The 15,479-nt window shown below is 35.9% G+C and overlaps 1 protein-coding gene across 8 annotated transcripts in view; it reads left to right on the forward strand.

Annotated features, from left to right (window-relative positions):
• The window catches only part of LYST (lysosomal trafficking regulator), an 82,454-nt gene that overhangs the window by 38,315 nt on the left and 28,660 nt on the right, over nucleotides 1-15,479 (forward strand). For 6 of the 8 annotated variants that reach the window (XM_061471215.1, XM_061471219.1, XM_061471217.1 and 3 more), the window contains 13 exons: nucleotides 1,054-1,214; nucleotides 1,938-2,128; nucleotides 3,695-3,940; nucleotides 5,229-5,402; nucleotides 5,945-6,094; nucleotides 6,768-6,905; nucleotides 8,264-8,462; nucleotides 9,716-9,847; nucleotides 9,934-9,987; nucleotides 10,940-11,576; nucleotides 12,065-12,242; nucleotides 13,151-13,320; nucleotides 14,423-14,653. In XM_061471215.1, the coding sequence (XP_061327199.1) occupies nucleotides 1,054-1,214; nucleotides 1,938-2,128; nucleotides 3,695-3,940; nucleotides 5,229-5,402; nucleotides 5,945-6,094; nucleotides 6,768-6,905; nucleotides 8,264-8,462; nucleotides 9,716-9,847; nucleotides 9,934-9,987; nucleotides 10,940-11,576; nucleotides 12,065-12,242; nucleotides 13,151-13,320; nucleotides 14,423-14,653 (2,661 nt within the window). The remainder of the gene's footprint in view (nucleotides 1-1,053; nucleotides 1,215-1,937; nucleotides 2,129-3,694; nucleotides 3,941-5,228; nucleotides 5,403-5,944; nucleotides 6,095-6,767; nucleotides 6,906-8,263; nucleotides 8,463-9,715; nucleotides 9,848-9,933; nucleotides 9,988-10,939; nucleotides 11,577-12,064; nucleotides 12,243-13,150; nucleotides 13,321-14,422; nucleotides 14,654-15,479) is intronic. The other 2 variants (XM_061471218.1, XM_061471222.1) reach the window with 1 other exon arrangement.

The following is a 15,479-nucleotide window of genomic DNA, read 5'->3' on the forward strand; positions in this document are numbered from 1 at the left end:
CACAGTTTTCATCCTTTCTTCCTGAAGTCCAAACTATGAAGGCTTCCTTTGTGTCCTGAATATGAAGCAGGTAGCCAAAATGCTAGGTTGTAGAGCAGTTAGATGTAGCACGAAATTTCTTTACTACTCCACTAGAATTTGGTCAGTAAACAAATAACATTATAAAGACATCTCTCAAAGTCTATCTCGGAAGAAATGTTGCCGAGTTTTTCTTTCTGCAGGTAAACCTGGATTTGTAAAGTACGATATCTGTTTTCACTTTATTCTTGAAACTGTGTAGAGTTAGTTTTTCAACATCTTGATTTCCTCCCCCTCATTGTTCAGTCCGTGCATGCTTATATGCAATAAAGTCCAAAAATGAAGGTATAGAGGAAACTAAAAGTTCTACAATGTTCTGGACATGTGCAGTTAATGAGGCCCATCTAGATAGTTAGTTGCCAGTTCACTAATATTTAGGCTCTTCCAGGAAGCTTCAGATGACCTTTACAGTACAATTGGTCTGTTTATGTAAATGCACATAAGGTTAATTGCTTGCTTTCTGAAAGCATCAGACTTATTGCCTATGGCTCTACAGCACACAAGCTCTGACAACATTCCCTGGTTGAGGATGTTGGGAACAACTGCCTAATCCTCAACATGATACTTTTCAGCATATGTGAACCACAGTGTTCATGATGTGCATTAGCATACTCAAAGGCTTTTGACTTCTTAGGAATTCTTGAAAATTTGTCTTATTTTAGAAGTGTGTATACTGTTATAAACGGTTTCTTCTTTGAGGTCAAAGGGAAGCAGGAAAGAATTTCAGATCTAGGAAATCTTGTGTATATGGCAGCCCTGGCTGGGACTCTGTTCTGTGTAGTATTTGAGTATATGCATCATTATATAAGTAAGTTTTAAGGTGCCTTGATGTTGAAGATGGCTTTAGTAATGTATCATTAACAACATGGCTTCTTATCTACTAAATAAAAAAAGTACTTTAAGCTTGAGGTGGATACTTCATCAATTTTGATCACTTCTTAATATTTAATCTTGTTTCTTTGTATGTATTTTTAGAAAATGTGAGATTAATTTAGATTACGCACTACCAAGGAAATCAAGTTTATCAGCTGACAGTAATAAAACATTTTGTATGATTGGCCACTGTACATCGTCTCAAGAAGATTTGCTTCGATTGTCGGGTAGATGGGATCTTGGAAATCTGCTTCTATTTAACGGTACTTTTGTATGCTTTTTACTTGAGTAAGTTTTCATTCCCTCTTCCCCCTCCAAGAACGAAGGCTTCATTTAATATTTTTTTTAATATGCCAAGCTTCTGCAATAAAAGCAACAATACAGTTTTTGCCAGCATAATATATTGGGGAGGCAGTTGGCAAATGTTTGTATTGGTTACTTTGTAGTGTGTACTTCTGACACTGTTCTCTTGCTTCCTTTTTAGTGTTGTAATTGGCATTGCAGTTACTTCTATTTCTTTAAATAATATCTTGAGGTAGTGGTTGGAGAAATAGTGGTACCTGCTCTGCTTTTTTGTCTTAAAGCACTCAGTCTCTCCCAGGTGGAAACACTTCAATTCTAAACTACTAGCTGTCTGTAATCTTGCTACACTTTGAAAACTGAGGAGGTTTGGATAGATGACTTCTCAATTTTAAAAAGTGTAAGTGACTATTCAGAGCTGTTCATCTTCAGTTCATGCAGATAGTTTTCCTGACTTGGTTTCAGTGCCTTTGCCAGTGAGATCTGGCATGTGATGTGTCCAAAGTCACTGACCTACAGTAGCTAATAGTGAGCACTAGACTGTACTGATTGTTTTTTGTCAGCAGGGCCTACAAAAACCAAACAGTGATCTTCCTTGTAAAGTCTCTTATGCAGTCTAATAGCCAATGTATGAATTTTGCTTTATTGCATACTGAAGAGTTAACAGCTTCTTTTCTGGCTTTTAGGTGCAAAGATTGGACCAGAGGAAGCATTTTACTTATACACATGTGGGCCAGACTTCACATCTGTAATGCCTTGTAAACATGGCAAAACATCGACTGATTGCTCTAAATATATAAGTAAAGAAATTCTACAATGTGAACAAATTAAGGAGCTCTTCATGGCAAAAAAGGAAGTGGATGTTGGGCCTTTGATTGTAGGTTTTTACTTAGAAATGGTTCTTAATCTCTCGGAACTGATTAAGAAACTGGAAACATGCTTCCTGCTGTCTCCCAAAGGGCTTCACTTTCTCAAAGCAAGCAGGAGGAAATCCACTTCTCATTAAAAACACTGCAGGGTTCTTCCCACTTATTTCAATGGGAGTTGAATTCTACATGGGGTGGCCATTTCATCTTGCTTTAGGTTGGATTCTGACAATTTGTAGATGTTCCAGCATCTATGAAATTGCATACTTAATCTATGAGATAAGAAAGCACCTTCAGATGCCCTAGGATGAATATATAGCTCTTCTCTCCATTAGTGCAAAATTAGCCCAGGACAGCTTAGTTAACCTTTTAACATTTAAACTGAGAGGGGAGGAGAGAGGAGGATTTATCTGGCTTTAAATGGAAGCAAAAGACTTAATACCAACTCTGAGGGTTTTGAGGGAATAAGTTTACATCAAGTTTGGCTGGAAAGTAATTTTCTAGCTGGCATATCTTAGTTTTTCTTATTTCCTGCCTGAAACTGCCATAGCAGATGCAGATATAAATATAGTTATGCTAGAAAAAGAATAAAATACAACTTCTATAATAAAATTAATACTAATTTATATTAATGAACATGCTGTATCTGGCAAATTGTCTTCATGCTTTGGTAATTCCTGCTGTATGAATTGTTTCCACTAGAGGGATTTTTCTGATTTTGTTCTACAGCAGCTCTGTAGCTGCAGGCAAAGGGTCATTCTGTGTTGGATGTGATCCTGGTAAAGAACAGTACTAATTTTTTAATAGCTTAAGAAGGAATGAGTAAAAAACCTAGCAAATCAGTCATGCAACTTTTAAGCTTATTTTGCCTTATAGAACACCAAATAACCGGAGAGAACTATGCTCAAGTGATGAATTAATCTCTACACTTCTGTATAGAATGCAAGTGCCTTAAATGTAATAATTTTGTTTTAAATAACCTTCCAAATGTGATCATTTTACATTTTATGTGACAATGAGTTTTACACAGGAGCTTTGGTTCTGATCTAAGTCTCTTCATCAGTGATGGAACTTCTGTTGAAATCATCTCATGGCAAACCTGATTAAAGGATAGACTTAAACAAAAAAAATTGAAGATTTTTTTTTTTTAAATAGATAACTTTCTATTTTGGACTCGCCACTTTAGGAAGGGAAAAACAATTTGCCCAGTACCTCTGTGTGCTCAAATTCTTTAGAATTTGTCATTAAGTTTTCTTCTGCAAAGTAGTTGTAATTCTTGAGGGAGTAAAAGGGGGATCCCTGGTGGAATTTTTTTAGTCCTTTCTCTACTTGAGTGCTGTAACTATTGCTAAAATATGCTAAAATTTAGGAATCCTGTTGCATTTCAGTGCACGCGCATCCACATAGAAGTGAAGAGCACACTAATGATAAAATAGAAATGAACTGCCAAGGTTGCTACTGCTTGCTGTTTGGTGGCTTTTGTGTGTGGCTTTTGGTGGTTTCAGGGGTAGTGGTTTTAGTTTCTGTGGTTTTGCATTAAACTTTCTTGAAAAGCTTATAAAATTCTCTTGTTTCAGGAGAGTCTTGCTGTTGTTTATGCCACATGCTGCCCTGGTCAGTACACCATATATGAACCTGTTATTAGACTAAAAGGCCAAGTGAAAACTGTACCTTCTCAGAGACCTTTCAGTTTAAAAGAAGTTCAGAGCAATGTATTGGACTCTCATCACCTGAAAATACTTCAGCCTGTTGAATATAAAACTCTTCAGGGTATACTACATGAGATTGGAGGAACTGGTGCATTTGTTTTCCTCTTTGCTAGGGTAAGGGGATGGAGAAGGGGGTGCATGTCTGTATTCTCCCAGATAAGCTTCCTTGGATCTTGGGTAGCAAGTCACATATTCTAGCTGCCTTGCTTTAATCTGCATATGATCATTTTTTCATACAGAAAATTAATGGAAAATACCTGTGGCATAACACAGGTTGTTTTTAATCTGGAAACTTAATTATAATTATGTAATGGTTTTTATAATATTATTAGTATGTAGTATGTGGTGTTACATTCTGATTTAGAGATGAGGTTTCTAAATGTCAAAAGAGTTTAAGAGTGTAGAACTGATAATATTTTTCAGAAGCCCTTAAATTCATTGCACATCTTTGGCATTTGAAACAGAATATTCACAATGCAAGTATGAATAAATGTAAAACTACACAGTGTGCAGAGCTCTGTTTTTATCTAATAGAGTTTTTCAAGATAGCTCTTCAGCCATGTTCAAAGACTTATCCTGTTTAAGAAAAAATGTAATTTCAGAAATTTGGAGGCTGTGAGCCTTAACTTAGTTATTACTTAATTGTAGTAGCTGAGGCTAATACTTGTGCTAGGAGTCTCTCAAGTACTACAGTTAATTCGAAATATTAATGTAGGCCTAAAACATGTTAGTTTTGTGTGCCTCTGGCAATGGTAGTGTTCTGAAAGTTGTGTGGAGAGTAACCAATACACATTAGACCAGTGGCACTTGCGCTTTCAGGCTTCTGGTTATGAAGCCACTGCCTGCTGTAATTTTAACATCCATACTGAAATATTAGGAGAAAATCCTTATTCATGTTACTGTGTTATGTAAATGTATGTGAAGTGCTACAGATCTTGCTGTAGACTGCATCAGTAAAGCAAGTAAATGATAGATCAGTTTCCAGCCAGTGCAGGTGCGCATGTATCTAAGCACAGCAGAATTAATAGGTATGTACTTTTCCAGGGCAAACAACAGAGTTTATTCTTACAAGTGATTATGTATTTCATGACCTTGTGACTTTATAGCATGGCAAAAATTCTAAATTTTACTTAGAACAAATCCTTTTTTAAAAAAGGGATTCTTATAATGGGACCTGTTTTCTTAGCAGATCAGAATTTACCACAGCAGGAATTATCACTTGATGTAATAATATGTGAATGTACACACATAAGCTAAAAATGAAGGTTATGTACATAACCTCAAAGTCTCCAAAACAGACTTAATCCAGAAGTTATGATTTAAGGCTGCAACTAAGTATTTTTAAGGCTCTTTTTTCTAAGTGTTTATCATTTAAACTGTTCGACAAAATTTGTCTTTTCAGGTTGTAGAGATTAGCAGCTGTGAAGAGACTCAAGCTTTAGCACTGCAACTTATACTGTCTTTAACAAAATATAATCAACAGAGAATACAAGAGATGGACAATTGTAATGGCTATTCTATGATTCATCGCGTGTTGATCAAACCAAAATGCATTGTTGGATTTTGCATGCTGAAGGTACAGTGCTCTTTAAATCTGATATTTTGGTCAGTGTTAGCACAAATTTAGAAACTTCTGTGAGTTTCATTCTACATTTGAAACTGTCTTCACAAAGGCAGATCAGTGATTTGGAGCAAGTTTGGCATAGGAGAACTAGTAACTCCTGATAGGTAAGGGAAGAAAAAAGAAGTATTGGGAGATCCTGAGTTCAGAAGAAATGGGAAGGATGCAGCTGACAGAGCAAGATTTTTGGGCAAGCTTAAACTTGAAAGCAATTAATAAAAATATTTTGGTGCACTTGAAAAACTTTTTTTTTTTCAAAATTGTACTGGTGTTATAACAAAGAAAGCTTTGCTATAACACCAAAATAAAAATAAGCTTCTTGAATGCCTCCAGTGGGGTTACTAAACTCAGTAACAATTCTCAAAGGTGACCAGGTAGATGTATGCCTTCCCTATTAAGAGTTTGTCTCTTTAAAGATTTTTTTTTTAGAAGTTGGATAAGAAAAACTGCTGCTTTGTGCTTATGACATTAAAAAAAATTTCCCCCCCCTCTTCAAGACACTCTTAGAAGGATGCTGCAGTGATGAGATTCTCTATGTAAATGAAAATGGGCAATTCATGCTTGACACAGATTCTACTGCAGTCATCCAAGATGTCCAAATATTAGAAAAGCTGCTGCTTGACTGGAAGATATGGTCTAAAGCAAAGGTAATTATTTCAATTTTGGAAAAAATTTAAGTCTAAAACTTAATATATAAAAAGAATATAAAAAGACTGTGAGGTCTGAAATTAATTTCTCATTAGATGTCAGTAGTTAGTCAAACTTTCTAAAATTAATGGTCTTTATTTTTCTCTAACTAGCTGGTAGTAGCATCAAGTTCCTATTATCAATGATGCAGGTATCTGTAGTGTATTAAGTTTTGTAAATGTAAATTTGCTTGAATTGAAGGATTAAATTTTTGGGGATACTTGTCAAGACTGAGGAAGATCTGCTTCCCTCTGGAGTTAAGCTGCTGAAATTAACCATCTGCTGTTAATAAAGTATGCAAAATGAGTTTTAGACGAGAAGTAATTTTTTGGTAGCTTAATCATAAATATGCTTGCTTTTATATGAGCATGACTTTTCTGATGGTTTCACACCTAAGACTACAACTAAATAACTGCAAATGATCAGGTCAGAACTAGAAACTAACTTGAATTGGTTATGTTCCTAAATTGTTTTGTTTGGGTTTTGGTTTTTTGGTTTGGAGTTGTTTTTTTTTGTGGTGTTTTTTGGTGAGGTTTTTGTTTTCTTTTTTTTGGGGGGTGGTATTTCTTTTATTCTCGGTGTGTAGACTCGGAAATCTATTTTTCAAAGACATGTTCCTGTTTTGTTTTTCAGCAAGGTGTTTGGGAAACTCTGTTAGCAGCTCTAGAAATCCTTATCGGAGCTAACCATCACCAGCAGATGTTTAATATTAAGCAGCTGTTGAAAGCTCAAGTGGTACATCACTTCCTGTTAACTTGTCAGGTTCTGCAGGTACTTTCACTCAGAAATGCTACCTTGTGCTCGGCAAATACTCAGTTTTACTTGGAGGTGGGATGGTGGAGACTAAATGCTATAGAAAAAAACTGCTTTAGTAGACTGTCCTCCATGCTTCCAGACCAATTTCATGATCTTCAGCAGACATTCTGTAAACTGATACAGTTCCTTTCTGGGTGCTCTGTTTACTGCTGGACAGAAGGGATGGGAGCAAGAGATTCTAACCGTCTGGTACTATTTGAAAACCTAGGCACCTGGTTACCTACCCAGTCCATACATGCGTGGGAGCTTAAATGAGATGCGAGTCTTTTTATAAAAGACCTGAGATGTCTTGTACTAGTTGAAGTCTTCATTGCTGAAAAACAGAAAATGTGGAAGCAGGAGAAACTATCCTGTATCTTATCAGAGCTAACAGGGCAACTGGCCTGTAGTTCTCAGTCTGAGCACTCTTCCCAAAATTTTGATCCAGTAGTAGTTTCTTCCATGGCTTGGAGATAGCCATTCTAAAAAGGACTTTGGGGAAGTGCTTCACCCCTTTGATAGTTGCTTCTTAGAAACATAATTTTGAAGTGTTTTCCTGCATGTAGTATGTATCTATTTGTGAAAACACATACTGTAATCCTTTTTTTTCCCTACACTGTATTTTCTATTTTACATTTCTCTTTGAAAACTTCATTTAGTCTTTTCGTACAGCAGTCTCAGTGAAGATGCTAAAAAGAGGTGAAATTTAGAGAAGTTAGGAACAAGTTAATCACCATGCTCACATTAGTGAGGTTTACCACAAGTTTCTTGAAGTCCTAAAAATCATTATTTAGTTAACAGATTTTTTTTCCAACAGCCATTGTCAAATGCTATAGAATGCTTGATCAATCAGAAATTATAATTATCAATGAAATATCAAATATCTGTTTATAAAAATAACTATTGAAGTGGAAAAACAGAAGACCCCGTGTATGGCAGTGATCAGAAAGTTCTTAGTATTTGACATGTTAGTATCAGCAACTATTTCTCTACAAATATGTAATATAGTGAATGACAGTAAATGACACTTTCAATGGTGATTTGTGTCCTAAGGCTCCAGGATTTCAAGTCAGAGTAGTGTAATTTGTAGAAGATTTTCATGTTCTGAAAATAAACTTCTGTAACATCTGCAGACTTTTGATTGTGCCTGAATTTTGCATGCTGGACTTGAGTAACATTGAGAAGGTACAATAGCTCCTCTCTAAAGAGTGCAGGCTATTACTTAAGCTTAGCTTTTTTAAACTTGTCTGACAATTTAAAATTAAAGAAGAAAGACCGTTTATGTCAAATGAAAAATACAAGTAACTGACAGTTGTACTGCTCTTTCCTTCTAGGAGCATAAAGAAGGGCACTTCGCATCCCTGCCTCGGGAGGTTTGCAGGTCATTTGTGAAAATAATTGAAGAAGTCCTTGGATCTCCCCCAGACCTGGAACTGCTGACACTGGTTTTCAATTTCCTCTTAGCAGTTCACCCTCCCACTAATACATATGTTTGTCACAATCCTACCAACTTCTACTTTTCCCTGCACATAGGTAGATACATCACATTTAACTAGGAAAAAATAAGATTAAAATCTAGTCATTAATTAATAGCTCAGTCTTTCACTCTTATAAATTACTATTCTATGAATATATTATTTGATTGCTACATTGTAATAACTATATGTAAAAATTATTGAACTCTTTGGGCTTAGTAACGTAACAGTAGTTCACAGTATTGACAGACATAGTTAGACTTTGCTTGGCTTACTTGAGGTGCTTTCTTCTGTCTACAGCCATAGATGATTTCTCTGGTGGTTATGTCTTTAACTTTCCTTAAAGATTGGTGCTGCTAAATGGAATGTGTAACATTAGCTCCCTGTATGAACCCATTTGCCTGTGGTCAGATCTTAGATTAAAACATTTAACTTATGTGTGATTGAAGATTACTCAAACGTGTACATGGACCTTTTTACATCTCTACTTTGTTTCCTGTTACTGAATTCCTATAAAAATAGAAGGCCTGAGAAGCATTTTTAACAAATGATCAGTTGCACTTCAAGATATCATTGACAGGCACCATCAGCACATTGCATGCAAGTTAGTGAAAGTACCTGTGTGCTTAGAGGAGTCTAGATCTAGCACAACAGCTGTCTTAAATATGTCTGTACTAGATGATCACTTTGGTAAAATGAGTGATAGGAGCTTTAAAAATTCATTCTTTTTATTTTGAAAAATGAGAACCTGGTAGATGTATAATTCATGTAGCATTGTACAGCTTTTTACCGTAATTTATGTAAATGTGGAAAGCGTCATCCAAGTTTGAGCTATGTTCTCCTTTTGCAGATGCCTGTGAAACTCCAGTTTTAGTAATCAGTTTCAAAGGCAGTACAGTTGTTTTATCTGTATCTGTCCTCTAATATGAGGAGATGTAAAATTCTGAGCAAGAGTAGAATGTACTTTGTGATATACTTTGAGCCTTAGTAGATGAAACTGACAACCTTCACCTGTTTTCAACATGGTGAAAGTCATTTATTACTGCTTGTATGACTGCAAGGACTATCTTTAAATGCAATTACTTTAGAACATAATAATATTTTCAGTGTTCTGAAGTAAACTTCAAAGATATATCACTAAAACAAAAGTTTTTTCTCAAATGCTTTTTCTGATGTTTGAGTTGAGCACTTCTCATTAGCCTCCAGTGCTAAGCTTGAAATGTAACCTGACTACTGTGAGGCTCAATATATATGAGGAATGCAAACTCAAAAAGCTCTTGGCGAACTTTTCCCCTTCTCTTTTCTTTCTAGATGGCAAAATTTTTCAGGAGAAAGTTGAATCACTTAGGTACCTGAGGAATTCCAGCAGTGGTGGGAAGTCAGTGGACAGCTCTGCATTTATGATTACAACTCCAACTGGATTTACAGCTTTACCACTGGGAGGTAAAACAGTGCTGGAAAAACGAAGACTTTAAGACACAGTCATTTGGCAGATGACTAGAGTGCTTTAAAGTGTTACTTTTCCACAGATATTTCTTACAAAGCTCTCTCTGTCCCTTGGAGCTTGATGTCTGAAAAACAGAGTAAGGAGGATGCAGTTGAACATGCTACCTAAACTGCTTTTCATTCTCAAGTTGAGATAAGTTGCCATATTGACAGCTCAGGCAGAGAAGTGGACCAGATAGCTGAACAATTTCATTTGTTAAACAAATCTGGTAGAGATGTATAAGACTGCCTTAACCAGGCATTAGTTAAAATTGTGAGTTGTAAGCAGCTATCCTATCTATGCAAAAGGCATTAAGCTGATATGTTTTTCTGTGCATAATTAAAGTATTGGCATTTAGTTATACTGCAGGTATACTGTTCCTACATGATAGAGGATGGGAAAGTTTATCTTGTAAAGAACAACTTTGGATACCTTGGTTATATAAATTAAAATCTAATAATTTTCTAGAAAGAGTCTTATTATATAGCATACTAAATAAGTTGAGGTCTCTGAAGATAGCTGCTTGAATCAGTTTTTAATTCCTCTGCTATAGATGCTGAAATAATGAGAAGTTATTACATAGTTGAAGCTGGTAACTTTTTCAGTGACCACTGAAACATGTTTGGTAGATTGGACCTCTGATGCAAGAGCTTGAAACAGAGCAACCTGCTCTATTTGAGCCTGCTTTTGAGCAGGAAGGTTGAGCTAGACAATCTCCAGAGGGCCTTCCACCCCCAATGTTTCTATGATTCTGTACAAATCCCTTTTGAGGGTTTGTTGAGACAATCATAATGTAAATCCAGAAACTCCAGTATATATGCAGAAATTATTTGTCATTTTATGTATTTTTCAGATTTATTACCTGCTGCTTAATAGTTTACTATCTCTACTTGATTGGCCAAATTTGAGCTATGCCAGGTATTGAACTAGTTTTGCCACGTAAAATTAGCTTGGGTCTTCAATGTGTTAAATATGTGTGGAGTACAACACTAAGGGAAAAGCTTGTTTCTAATATAAAGTGAATGCTCAAGATATCCTTATTTCTCTAGGGAGCACTTCCAAGGCTAGTGTACAGCAGAAAATAAGCTCTCGGACACCTAAAAGGCTTTGCAAAAGCTTACCAGCATCTCCTACTTCCTCACCTCAAATTCATCAAAAAAGACTGACTGAAAGAATGGGAAGGAGCGTTGATGACCTGCAGGCTATTGGCAAGTGTGACTACATTGATCTGCAGGGTAGAACTGGTTTTGTAGGAAGCTCTGAAACTGTAAAGAGAGTACAGGAAGAACTCTTTCTTAGCAGTTGTGAGTCTGCAAAAACAGTTTGTGACTCAGAGTTAACATCTGCTGAAACATTTGAAGATATTGCCAAAGAAGAAGAGTTAACTGAAAATGCATTTGAGAATAAAGAAGTAGATGCAGACCTCAAATGTAATGAAGGTGGTGGTGCTGCAGCTGAGCCATCGCTAAGTCGTCCAGACAACCTGAAAGGACTGCCTTCATTTCAGAAGACTCAGAGTAATTTTGCAGGGTTGGGCTTATCATTTTCTGTTCATGGAGGATCATCAGCCATTGCTCGCTGGCCAAGCCTTGTGGACAAGAATGTACTTGCTGAAGACTGGGAGAGCCTTGCTTTTTCTTCAGCTAATGAGAATATCGAAAAAATATCTGAAAGCCCTGATGATAGGTAAGCAAATAAGCAAAATAGTATATTAGCAGTACCTCAGTATATGAGCTTTAATTTCGCAATTCTTGGTCTTGATTACTTTTCTACAAAAATTGTAAGCCTGAAAATGAAGGGTATGTTTTCAATGGCTGTCATAAATCAATTCATTCAGCTTTTAGTCTGTAGAATTGCATTGTTTCAATTTTTGCAATCTTCCTTTACATAGCAAACTTTAAAGATCAAGAATTTGGCGTCTACAGTAGGAGTGGGAACTTTTTATGCTACCTCACAAAAAATCTCAAGCAAATAGTTCTAGTCAGATTATCCTTTTTGCTCTCTGCCATCCAAAAGTAAGTGTTAATGAAGAGTGGTAATAGGAGTCTTGGAGAAATGCTAGCCATATTTCCTCTTTCCTCTTCTACCCAAGAGTAGCAAAAGATTATGCATTTTTTTAATATTTCCTGTTTCTAGACAAGAAACTGTAGTGCAATATATTCCTCTGTTTTCAGATGTACAGAAGACTATCTTGTGCTTATCTGTTGCGGGTTATATGACCTCTTGCGTGGAGTTCTCCTAATCCTACCAGATATCATGCTAGAAGATGTGATGGACAAACTTATCCAACCTGATTATCTTATAGTTCTCGTGAACCACCCATCTCCTCTCATACAACAAGGAGTTATTAAAGTAGGTCTATGCAAAATGCTTTCAGCTAAAAAATTACAAACTAGCGTTGTTAACATGTTGGAAATATCAGGTTTTTTAAATACCTTTTAATTTGCTTTCAATAATTTTCTAGGTTTATTTCTGAGTTTTAAGATATATTTCCACCCCCACAAGTTATTTTTTTTTTTAAAAAGGCACCCCAAAACAAAAACAAACCAAACAAACCACAACACAATTTTGAATCTTGCAATAGGTAAATATAGTCTATGATCTAAGCCAGAGTATACCACAGCTTTACTGATGTAAATGGAAGCAACAGTGCAGGAAGTTGGTAACAGTCTCTTGAGTGTTAAATTCATGATGCATTCTGTTAAATTAAGGTGCAGGCAAAGTTTTGACTAGTAACATGGTTGACTTTCAGTTATGCCGGTGTGTTATGTGTGTATCTGTGGCCTGAAAGAGGACTTGAGACTTCAGACTGTTTTCAGAGATTTTTGTAGTATTGACAAAGACGGTGTTCCTGGATGGTAACATTATGTAGATTTAAAACTACATGGATTTCTGTTTTAATTTCAGGAAGAATAAGATTATGCAACTTTATTAACAAAAATTGCATACACACCAAAGTGCAGTATATAACAAGTATAGAAAGTCTGAATGTATTTATATATGCATTCTGACTGTGTGACTTCATCTCCTCCACTCCCACCCCAGTTGACTAAAAACCAAAGTCTTCATATTAAAAGGATAGTCAGCTGACAATTGTAACAGGGCACCATAGATGGCAGTTACAATAGTGCAACTGATGTTTTTAATCTGAAATTTTAATTTTTTTATTTCAAACTATTCAAGCCACAGATGAGCTTAACTTTCACAGGAGTTATTTTAAATATTTAACTCTTACATCATAATTATGCATTTATTTTTAGTTGTTGGATGCATATTTCAACAGAGCAAGGAGGGAGCAGAAGGAGAAGTTCTTAAAGAATCGGGGCTTCTCCTTGCTAGCCAACCAGCTGTACCTTCACCAGGGGACTCAGGAAGTTGTAGAGTGCTTTTTGGAAATGCTCTTTGGCCGCTCTGTTGGCTTGGATGAAGAGTAAGTTAATGCTTTGCTTTAGCATCCTGTAGCTTATTTTAAGTATAAGCAGTGAGCCTTGTAGGAGGCAAGGGTATGTGATAGATTTCTAATTTCTATTCTCTTCCTAGCAGTCAACAACCATAAAAAAAAATGTTCCTTGAAAACTGTTTTGAAATGTTTTGCCTTGTGCCTTTAACATTTCAATGTATTAAACTTCTTATGACTACTGTGGCCCTTAAGCTGTTTGTAAGCAACTTCCTCTAATGGGTGCTATCAGCTGGGAATTTCTAAACCCTCAGCCTCCCTGAGGCCTTGGAGGCCTTTGTACTTCAAATGTCCTGTAATTGGTTTAACTCTTCCTCTTCTGAGCCCACACAGAACTCTGATTTATATCCTTAGATGTTTTAAGCAGCAGTCACTATACTGCTGCTCCTGGATTTTGATAGGTGATTAAGGAAAAAGCTTGATGCCACAGTTGCTTCCTTGGCTTAGCCCTGAGTTTAAATCCCTATTTCCTTTAGAAAAATCCCACAGGTATGCCATTTCCTTGAATCAAAGAGCCCCCTCATACTGAGAGGAAAGATTACCTCTAAGACAACTATCTAAATAAATTCCATTAAGTAGTCTGACTACTTAATGTTTGTACAGGGAGAACATGCATCTAAGGTTTAGTCAGCAGTGCAAAACTTAATGAAACTTCAGAAGTAATGGATATAGGACATCAAGCCTGCTGTCAGTATATTGTTATATCGATGCCATGCTCTATCTGATTTCTTGACAGACTGTGCCAGTTGTAATACTTATAACTGGAAAGGTGATTTGTCATATTCTACATTGATTAAAAACAAAACCAAACCTCTGTTTTAATGAAATTTGTATTGTAGATGGTAGTTAGCTGAAGCTTCAGATATACTTTTAAGATACTTTGTTTCCTTGCGGTGCTTTGAAGTGTTTATTTTGCTCCATGTTTTATAACTTTTAGCAGACAGGTGTTGTTACTGCAATGAAATGTAGGAAATTATCATCTACTTCTTAGCCAAAATACTCATAGAGACTGGTATTCCAGTTGCATATACCAGGTTGCTATTTAAATGATGTCACAAACATTTTATGTTAATAGATTTGATCTGGAAGATGTCAAGAATGTTGGACTCTTTCGAAAATGGTGTGTCATTCCTGTTCTGGGTCTTATTGAGAACTCTCTGTATGATAATGTTCTGCTGCATAACTGCTTCTGTCTCCTGCTACAAATCATGAATTCCTGTTCAAAAGTTGCAGACCTACTGCTTGATAATGGTTTGCTCTACGTGTTGTGTAATACATTGGCTGCTCTTAATGGACTGGAAACAAAGTGAGTATTGTATCATTTTCATATCATTGGACATCATTGTATGAATGATACATTTATATCATTGTATCATGTACAATTGTAACGATTGTATCATTGTTGCTATGAAATAGGCCAGGCACAACCTGAAGTCTAGCAAAAATTACAATTTTTTTTTTGTTGTACTTTGTAAAATGATCAGAGAGAATGTACAAAATAATACTCTTTATGAGGCTTTAGGATTTAATTATACCTGTAAGTGAAAATTGATGTTTAGCTGTCCAGTTCAAACAAAGGAATGCAAGATGTTCTTTCCATACCTTAAACTTTCAAGTGATAAACTTTGTGACATCTTAAAATGCAAACCTGTCATACTGTGAGCACTTTGGATGCTTTTTCTACTAAAACTCACCTGAACAGTAAGATAAAGGTCCAGGAGATGGTAGCATTCTACTGTATCTGTAGGTAAACTCTCCTGTGCTGCCTGTGATTTAATATTTGAGAATTTGAGAAAACTAAATTACTTCATTAATTGCATGCATTCTGTACTTTAAGAAAGGCTATTCAGTGAAGGAAGGAGAGATGCGTTTTAGTTAATTTATTTCTTTGGTTGGTATCCTGCATAAATAGAGATTTCCTTTTTACCCCAGTATGGTTAAAGTTTAGCGTAGTTACAAAGTGAGATACTACCCTATTGGTTTTTGATTTTTTTTTTGTGGGTTTGTTGGTTTTTTTGGGGGGGAGGGGGGGTGGGAAATACAGGATTTCAGACCTGTTCTTTAATTTAAAAATCTGGTAGTAACACATCATTGCTTTTCCAATATAACTTTGTCGCAATTTTAATGCTAGA

Source organism: Pezoporus flaviventris, unplaced genomic scaffold, assembly GCF_033815535.1.
Source record: "Pezoporus flaviventris isolate CSIRO_AGI_PZ_B2104156 unplaced genomic scaffold, CSIRO_AGI_Pfla_v1 ptg000066l, whole genome shotgun sequence".
Taxonomy (NCBI): Eukaryota; Metazoa; Chordata; class Aves; order Psittaciformes; family Psittacidae; genus Pezoporus; species Pezoporus flaviventris.